At 47.6% G+C, this 10,000-nt stretch overlaps 1 protein-coding gene across 1 annotated transcript in view; it reads right to left on the bottom strand.

Annotated features, from left to right (window-relative positions):
* wwc1 (WW and C2 domain containing 1) overlaps nucleotides 1–10,000 on the bottom strand; it is a 35,341-nt gene that overhangs the window by 2,114 nt on the left and 23,227 nt on the right. The window contains exons 11-20 of the mRNA XM_012840117.3: nucleotides 9,854–10,000; nucleotides 8,735–8,852; nucleotides 8,335–8,499; nucleotides 7,625–7,817; nucleotides 6,161–6,310; nucleotides 5,542–5,591; nucleotides 4,046–4,202; nucleotides 2,115–2,282; nucleotides 1,811–1,903; nucleotides 42–263 (exon numbers count right to left, since the gene is read on the bottom strand). The exon at nucleotides 9,854–10,000 is cut by the window's right edge and continues 509 nt beyond it. Coding sequence (XP_012695571.2) covers nucleotides 42–263; nucleotides 1,811–1,903; nucleotides 2,115–2,282; nucleotides 4,046–4,202; nucleotides 5,542–5,591; nucleotides 6,161–6,310; nucleotides 7,625–7,817; nucleotides 8,335–8,499; nucleotides 8,735–8,852; nucleotides 9,854–10,000 — 1,463 coding nt within the window. The remainder of the gene's footprint in view (nucleotides 1–41; nucleotides 264–1,810; nucleotides 1,904–2,114; nucleotides 2,283–4,045; nucleotides 4,203–5,541; nucleotides 5,592–6,160; nucleotides 6,311–7,624; nucleotides 7,818–8,334; nucleotides 8,500–8,734; nucleotides 8,853–9,853) is intronic.

Genomic DNA, 10,000 nt, shown 5'->3' with positions numbered 1-10,000 from the left:
GTCTGGCCTGTGTGTGTGTGTGTGTGTGTGTGTGTGTGTACCTGTCTCTCTGCCGTTTTGAGCAGTATCTGGAACCTCTCGTCCTGCTGGACCCAGTCGGGTAGTTGGTGCTGGCCCTGCTGCCTGGCCGCCTCCAGCTGCTCCTTGAGCTCCCGCAGCACACGCAGCTCCTCGTCCAGGCGGCTGTGACGCGTGCGCACCACCTGCAGGTCCATCTCCAGGTCCAGAGGCGTGTTCTCCAGACCCCGTGCCACCAGGGGGGGCTACAGGGGCGGCGGGAGGGAAGGAGAGATAAGGGGGAAGAGCAGTAGGGCAAAGAAGGGGGCCAGGAGAAGAGAGGAGAAAAGAAAGAAGAGAATCGAAGGGAAAGAGAGAGAAACAAAATTGGAGAGAAAAATGAGAAACCACGAGACAGTCTGGTGTGAGAAAGTCCTCACAGTCTTCACAAAGGCCTCCTCACACTCCACACTGGGGCTGTTTTTCTGTTTAGTCTATTAGTTCCTGTTAAACACGCGGTTCCGCTGTAAGAACCCACAGCTGAAGGGAACCGAGGTGACGCTGTTCTGCTCCACTGAGCTCTACTGTTTACTCCGAAAGCGTCTCAGCTTCACAGAAAAGCAGATCAAAACAAAGATGAATAACTCCCTGCTTTGCTTAAAGGAGCAGAACATTTGCGTCACAGGGTGAACGTTCCAAAGTAACCAGGAACATTTTCGGAGAAAATGCATGAAATCTCAAATGGGCCTGCAGGATTCCAAGAACTTCTGTGCAGAACTGGTGCAGACAGCATGACTATCTTGAGTGGACGTTTAGGATAACTAAGCAACACACCATGTTTAGGTAACTAAGCAACACACCATGTTTAGGTAACTAAGCAAGTTAGGTGGGCTCCAAACTTCAAACTCACCTCAGCCTGTGGTTTACACCTTCATGCCTCACTATAGAGTTTTGGGAGGAGTTTAAAGTGCTTTCTATGGACTATAGAGTTTGGGAGGAGTTTAAAGGGCATTTCTATGGACCATAGAGTTTGGGAGGAGTTTAAAGGGCATTTCTATGGACCATAGAGTTTGGGAGGAGTTTAAAGGGCATTTCTATGTGCTTAGACTAAAATAATGAAATAATGAATAAACTAAATGAACTACATTGGAGGCAAACTTTTGCACACCGATCACGCACACATTCACGCAAGCAAACATGTGCACACACACTCACGCATGAATGCACGCGCAATCACACATGCTCCCTCTCACACACACACACACACTTACACATGAATGCCCATATGCACGCGCAAACACACACGCTCCCTCTCACACAAACACACTCACGCATGAATGCACATATGCACGCACAAAAACACACGCTCCCTCTCTCTCTCTCACACACACACAGTTTGGCCACATTTAATCCTGTGCCATGTGTTCCGGTCCCGGTTTAACCTTTAACCTTTTTAAAAAGAGTTCACACAGGGACATCCAGTACAGAGCTCTGTGTCTCCCTGCTCTTCTACTGTGATCTTGATGTACAACACCACTGCAGTCAGGCACATGTACGTCATACTGCTAACATGGAGAATAGTACAAAGGTATGCTATACATCTGTGTACATAAAAACACACACACACACACACACACACACACACACACACACACACACACACACACACAGTCGTGATCAGTATTGATTCTTTGCCTATCATTACGTATCTTGCAGGATGCGCACACACAAACACACACGCGCGCATACACACACACACGCAAACACACACGCACGCACAAATCATGATGATCAGTGTTTGGTGTGTTGTTACCTTCTTCATGCGGACACTGCGCCTCTCTGAAGCGTTCCTCACAAAGGGAGATTTCTTAGACAGTGTGGAGCTGTCACTGTCACTGCGGTTAATCTAGAGGACACACACACACACACACACACACACACAAGGAATGAGGAGCACGGACAGAGAGACATACCATACATTGAGGGTGTGATATCCATGTAGAGATATATATATAAAATACATCTCTTTGTGCAGAATGAATATATACTCATATACACATATATACATGTCACATGTTTGGGTGTTTGTTTGCTGGTTTGTGTGTGTGTGTCTGTACCCGGCAGATGTACTGGCTCTGTGGTCCGGGTGAGAAGGTTTTGGATCGGATGATGGTGTTTCCCCGGACGAAGGGGTTCTGCTGCTGCAGCTCCTGTCGCCTCTCTTTGGGCCGAACCACCGAGGAGGACGAGTGGCGCATACCATCCATACTGGTCTCCTTATTCACCTGTAACAGACCAGCCTGTCAGTCAGTCACTCCACAGGCCTCAGAGTTTCAATGCTGCCACTGGCAATGTCCCCGCTAGGCTTCAGCGCAGACACAAAACACCGGCACCAGTTGATTTCTCCAGAACCAGAACACCTCTTCCTCGACAGGCCTCAACACACTGGCTCAGGTTGCAAACCACACAGATGGTTACTGACAACCCCGGTGATAAAGAATGCCAAACACATGTCACTGTGTCTGGATCCTGGTGTGTGTGTGTGTGTGGTGTGTGTGTGTGTGTGTGTGTGTGTGTGTGTGTGTGTGTGTGTCTGGGAGGCAGCAGAGCCTGTGCTGATCTCCAGGAGGAGTACAGGGTAAACGCCAAGGCAACGCCGCTCAGGTGAGCAGGGATGACAAACAGTTCACTGTGTCTGGACCTATTGTCCTTTCGCTCCCCACAGAAACAGAAAGAGCAGAGGCTGTGCTGAGCTCCTCCGGAGGGGGTCAGAGTGAAATGGCCAACCAGTTGCCAAGAGGAATTCCTGAGGACAGCAGGAATGTCCAAATCAGCTTTAGGCATCTGAGGATTTAGTGTGTAAGCTGAGGGCGGTCCACACACACACACACACACACACACACACACACACACTACATTGGCTTACTGTGTGTGCGTGGCCTGACTGGTACATTCTAGCATCTGTTAATGACCTCAAAAATGAGGAACTGACATTACAGTGCTAAGAGACTGACGTCTTTTCCTTTCTTTGGTGCAAAAACATAAACGAGAGAACGAAGCCCCAGATGTTTCAGAGCACAGCTGTACAGACACATGGGTACAGACACATGGGTACAGACACATCGGTACAGACACATCAGTACAGACACATCGGTACAGCCTTGAAGGAACCAGTGTTCACCTGGTTATGTTGGTCTGGAACAGCCAGTCCTGAACGCTGATAGGGGGGAGTACTTCCCGAGAACATGGCCGTGGCAAAGACTTATGAAGCACCGAAACTAGTGCTGTCAAAATGTACGTGTTCATTTTTAAGATTCATTTGTAAATATCTAACGCGTTACAAAAATGAACACAGAACGAGTTTTGTTATTATTTCTGCTAGTTAATATGTAATGGTTCAAATATCTAGGGGCATGCAAAGTCCAGCTGACATGGAGCTTAGCTGAATTCACAAGCTTGCAAGCTTATTGAGCACTTCAACTTACAACAAACCCAATGGGCTGCACACCATGTTCTGAATACCAACCGTCTGACCTAGTCGCTAGCTCCCTCCGAAGTATCTCCCTCCCCAAAAGTCTGTCTCTCTTGTTCTCTGCGTCATCTCATTCCCCGTTTCAAAATAAAGGTCCCTTCACACTTCACGTGCTACACAGGTGACAAATATTCTTTTCAAGACGACACTCAATTTTGATGGCCTTGATGGTTTTACTGGAAATCTGTGTTCAATGTTAAAAAGATGCTATTAAACAACATTATTTGAATGTAACTGTACTTTGGGTTGAATCTACATGATTTCCATGATTTTACCTTTGTCCATATCCCTATCCATTGTAACAAGCTTAAGTTTAAGAAGAAAAAAAGCAATTCATCACAGCAAATTGTGCGATTATTAGTTAATTTCTTTAATCTATATAATATTTAAATATAGTCCTCTTGTTTGTGCTCGTTAGGAATCGCCATTAGTACACTTCCACTGTACCCCCCCGGATGTGACCACACGGTAGTATAGCCTGCAACATTTACACACATCTCTACGTCTGCGTCTAACCTTCTCTGCTATGGTGGGGGGCGGCCGTGCAGGTGTGGGTGTGGGAGCTGTTGCCGCCTCTTCCTCCTCCTCAACCTCCCATTGGCCGCTGTCAGGATAGAAGCTCTCCCCCTCTGCGTCACTGTTTTCCTCATCCTCAAAGCCATCCGTCACAGGCCTGACAGAGAGAGGGAGGGAGAGAGGGAGAGAGGGAGGGAGAGAGGGAGAGAGAGAGAGAGAGAGAGAGAGGAGAGAGAGAGAGAGATAGGAGAGAGAGAGAGACAGGGAGAGAGAATGACAGAGAGAGAGAGAGAGAGAGAGAGAGAGAGAGAGAGAGAGAGAGAGAGGAGAAAGAGAAGTAAGGCAAGGGAGAGGTGACGAGGAGGGTATGGGGAAAGGGAGACTGAGTACAGGTGCACACACACAAACGTAGCAGCTCTTGCTTTATCACTCGCTGCAGAGGCTTGCATCATCTGCTCTGAATGTTGTGGTGATCATCTGATCTGACATGTGAGAGTGTGTGTGTGTGACAGTGACTGAGTGAGTGTGTGTGTGTGTGGGTGTGTGTGTGGGTGTGTGTGTGTGTGTGTGAGAGAGACATACTGAGTGTGTGTGCGAAATGGTGAACCTGAGCATTTTGAGAGAGGAAGAGATGACACAGGAAGAGATGATGGCAGAGGGATGGGATGGGTCGGGGATGAGGGATGAGTCTAGGATGAGGGAAGGGTCTGGTTTGAGGGATGCGATGAGTCTGGGATGAGGGATGGGTCTGGTTTGAGGGATGCGATGAGTCTGGGATGAGGGATGGGTCTGGGATGATGGATGGGATGGGTCTGGGATGAGGGATGGGGGATGAGATGAGGGATAGGATGAGGGATGGGGGATAGGATTGGGTCTGGGATGAGGGATGGCAGCTCATGTGGTTTCCCTGAACTGAATGTTCAGGGAAACCACATCAGTCTTGCTCAGCTGCATTTAGTGATTTACAGCAGGTCTCTGTGGAGTACCAGGCAGTGCTGTGTGTCTGTCTGTGTGTGTGTCTGTGTGTGTGTCTGTGTGTGTGTCTGTGTGTGTGTCTGTGTGTGTGTCTGTGTGTGTGTCTGTGTGTGTGTCTGTGTGTGTGTCTGTGTGTGTGTCTGTGTGTGTGTGTCTGTGTGTGTGTGTCTGTGTGTGTCTGTCTGTCTGTGTGTCTGTCTGTGTGTCTGTCTGTGTGTCTGTCTGTGTGTCTGTCTGTGTGTCTGTCTGTGTGTCTGTCTGTGTGTCTGTCTGTGTGTCTGTCTGTGTGTCTGTGTGTGTGTCTGTGTGTGTGTGTGTCTGTGTGTGTGTGTGTCTGTGTGTGTGTGTGTCTGTGTGTGTGTGTGTCTGTGTGTGTGTCTGTGTGTGTGTCTGTGTGTGTGTCTGTGTGTGTGTCTGTGTGTGTGTCTGTGTGTGTCTGTGTGTGTGTCTGTGTGTGTGTCTGTGTGTGTCTGTGTGTGTCTGTGTGTGTCTGTGTGTGCGCGCGTGTGCGTAACACTCACCAGCCTTGCTGGGCAGTAGCTGGTCTCTGTGGAGTATTAGGCAGTGCTGTCTGAAGCGGGGAAGCAGAACACAGAGACAAGATCAGTCAAGTAGGACTGGCTTAAACAAAACAACCACAACCACCACAGCAAGAGCAGCAACAACAAAAACAACAACAAAACAACCCCTCTACTCAGAGATCCTGTATGAGGGGATCACACTACAGTCATTACAAACAATATTCACAGATTAAACATTAGTCCTTTACCCAATGCTTGTAACTCCAGTGTAACTACTACATGAACTGAGACACATACACGTCTAATGCATGCATTAGGGCTCAAAGGCGAACCAGAGTCTCTACTGTGACCGTATATACATGCAGATATATACATGCGACCATATATACATGCAACCATATATACATGCGACCGTATATAAATGCAGATATATACATGCAGATATATACATGCAGATATATACATGCGACCGTATATACATGCAGATATGCATTCAAGAATAAGACTGTTAACATTGAGCAGGTGTTGACGTTGCACACATACTGCAAGTGCAGTCAGGCATAGCTGGAGGACCCCACCGGTGGGTGGAGGGGGGTGTAGATTCAGGTGTGCCACTGACCTGCTGTGTGTCTGACGCTGTGTGCTCCTCAGGTGGGTGGGTGTGTTTCCGGTCCACGCTGGGCATGTGGGCGTGGCTTAGCAGGTTGTACCACTTCACCTGTTTCTCCCCGCAGGAGCTCACGTCCGCCAGACTGATCTGGGCCCCAGCCTACAGACGGACACACACATTAACACATGAACACACACATACATTAACACACACACACACACACACATTAACACTGAAACACATGAACACATGAACACACACACACACACACACACACACACACACATTAACACATGAACACACACATGAACACATGAACACACACACACATTAACACACACACACACACATTAACACATCAAAACACACACACACACATAAACACATCAACACACACACACACATTAACACATCAACACACACACATTAACACATCAACACACACACATTAACACATGAACACAAACACACATACACACATTAACACATGAACACACACACACACACACACACACACATTAACACATGAACACACACACACACACACACATTAACGCATGAACACACACACACATTAACCCACGAACACTGAAACGCATGAACACACACACACATTAACGCATGAACACACACACCCACATGAACACTGAAACACACAGACACATGAACACACGAACACTGAAACGCATGAAGACACAGACACAATAACACATGAACACACACACACACATTAACACACGAAAACTAAAACGCATGAACACATGAACACACAGACATATTAACACATGAACACACAGACATATTGACACATGAACACACAGACATATTAACACATGGACACATGAATGCATGAACGGATGGAAGCATGAACGCATAAAAACATAAACACATTAACACATGAACGCAACACATCAATCAGGTGTCTGATTCAGCAGACCGCAGGAGGGAAAGCTGCTTAGATGGCAGGTGGATATTTATTCATATCTCTGTATTCAAATACTATTCCTACAAGGTATGCTTTGGAAATTAAAGCTATAAATGTTGAAAATGTATAGTTTTTTAACCAACACTTTTACACACTGTGTTTAATTGACTTACTTGTTATAATGGTTTTAATTCTTAAATACATTTTAATTGAAAATATATGTCTAATATATTATTTATGGTATTTATTATTAGGGATGCACAGATACCACTTCTTTCAGTTCTATTTCTCCTGCCCAGCTGTTTCCAGTAGGCAAATCTGATAGGGCAGCAAAGAATGACAGAACACCTCCTGACCTCCTGACCTTTGAGTTCACCGTAGCGTTGCCATGACGAGATATCAGTGCGTGGTATCAGAGAATTTGTATAAGCAGAGAATCAGAGAATTTGCTATAAGCATGAGGATGAGCATGCGATAGCGGGATCAGAACATTCCTAATATATTTGGTTAATCTGCGGTTAGATCCAGGTGAGTAATATTCCACTAACCAGACACTGTTCCCTGCCAGAGCTACTGGTGACACAGACATCCACACGGAGCGTCTTCTGCCGCAATGCACTGTGGGCCATGTGCATGCCGAAGACCTCGTTGAGCTGGACGGTGTCCTGAGGGACGACTCCAGAGGTGCGGAAAAGACAGCGAGTGGCTTCAGAGCAAGGAAGTACAGCCACACGTATGTACCTGTGTGTGTGTGTGTGTGTGTGTGTGTGTGTGTGTGTGTGTGTGTGTGTGTGTGTGTGTGTGTGTGTGTGTGTGTGTGTGTGTGTGTAGGGGGGGGGGGGGGGCGCGAGAGAGGGAGAGGGAGGGGGCAGAAAGAGAGAGAGAAAGAGGTTTGACACTGTTTGTTTAACTATCTTCTTACTTTTGCACATGTTTACACCACTAAAGAAAAACATACAATTGTATCCTGTATACAACCCAGGAGGGAGACAAAGGGGGGGAGGTGTGGAGGAGAAAGAAAGATGAATAGATAAGGATTGAGAGAGAGAGAGAGAGAGAGAGAGAGAGAGAGAGGGAGAGAGAGAGGGAGAGAGAGAGCGAGAGAAAAAGAGAGAGAAAAAGAGAGGGGAAAAGGTGGTAATGACTAACACATACTCAAGCCACTCAAATATCAATGCGTAATAACACTGAATGGCACCATAAGCCCTCCTCTTGTCTGTAAGGGCATGTGTGTAGGGAGGCTAATGTTGGGCCTTACAGGTTCTGGTCAGCAGACAGAGGGAGGGTGGTGCAGTTGGCCAGCTGCAGGAGGAAGACGGTGAAGCGCTGCTCCTTGGCCTCGTACTTCAGCCCCAAACTGATCTGGGAGCAGCCGGTGGACACGCTCTCCTCGTAGCTCAGCAGATCTGCAGGAAGACCCGGCCTGGAGGCACAGATCAACACAAATCATCCACCAGGTCATCCTGAACATTCCATTCTGTAGAATCAGACCTTGAACCTTGGACTAGAACTTCACTGTGAGCTTGAGTCTAGAATCAGAACTAGATAGTGAGAATCCGAATTAGAACTCTAGAAACAGAACTCGATTGGACTGTGTGTGTGTGTGTGTGTGTGTGTGTGTGTGTGTGTGTGTGTGTGTGTGTGAGACGGTGGCCTACCTCTTGTCAGAGGGCTCGTAGACACCGCTGTCTCCTGCCACTGATTCGTCAGACACCGCTGAGGTCACACCCGCCTTCTTGGTCCCCAGACCCGTCCCCTTGGACTGAGCTATATCCTCTGCACAGGAGAGAATGAACGAGACATAGAGAGAGAGAGAGGAAGAGCGAGTGAGAGACAGAGAGATAGAGAGAGTGAGTGAGGCAGAGAGAGAGAGTGAGTGAGTGAGCCCATGGCACAGTGTCACTTGATGCCGTGGCAACCTCTTTTCAACCCTCCCACTATGGAGGGGGAGCTATCAGGTTGCCCCGGCCAGAAACAAGTTCAATCCAGCTAGACAGACACACACACACACACACACACACACACACACACACACACACACACACACACACACACACACACACACACACACACACACACACACACACAGGTGCTGTAGTCCTGCAGAGGCCAGTAATTCTACACACGCTCTCGAGTTTCAGGTGAAATCTCCAGCTCCCTCTTAGCACATACAACAGCTGCTAAAGAGGAAAGGAATTACTAAACAGCAGGACTCTCTGTAGGTCAAAGGCCACTTATTTAACAAGGGATAGAGCATCTAAAGCAGCATCAGCCAGGGATAGAGCATCTAAAGCAGCATCAGCCAGGGATAGAGCATCTAATGCATCACATCAGCCAGGGATAGAGCATCTAATGCATCACATCAGCCAGGGATAGAGCATCTAATGCAACACATCAGCCAGGGATAGAGCATCTAATGCATCACATCAGCCAAGGATAGAGCATCTAATGCAACACATCAGCCAGGGATAGAGCATCTAAAGTAGCTCCTCTCCCATGTGCAGGAGCCTTTATACATTTTAAATGGCAAGACATTACTTTCCATAGTTAATCATTAAAGATTCATGGTCTGCTCTTCTTTAGGAGACATAAACACACTTTTATACAATCTTGCAAATACCGTTTTTCAGAACCAATCCCTTTGAATGGTAGAAAATAGTAGAACAGCTTAACATTTCAGACAGAGCAATGCATTAAAACCAATGCTACAACTGAAGGGAATGCCAAAACCAGCTGAGCAGCCTGACACTAAAGACAGGCCCAGTCAGAGGCCGTACCTTTGGCCGTGTCTGCACTGATGGCTGTGGCGTCCACCCTGGGCTCCTCCTGCGTCTCCGTGTCCGCGGCGTCTTCCGTCTCCTCTGTCTTGTCCAGCAGCCTCAGCTCAGACAGACGGCTCTGCAGCTCGGCGTCCAGACCCAGGG

Source organism: Clupea harengus, chromosome 8 (genome assembly GCF_900700415.2).
Source record: "Clupea harengus chromosome 8, Ch_v2.0.2, whole genome shotgun sequence".
In the NCBI taxonomy this organism is placed as follows: Eukaryota; Metazoa; Chordata; class Actinopteri; order Clupeiformes; family Clupeidae; genus Clupea; species Clupea harengus.
Note: the sequence above shows the minus strand (reverse complement) of the source record. Positions and strands in the feature narration are given on the sequence as shown.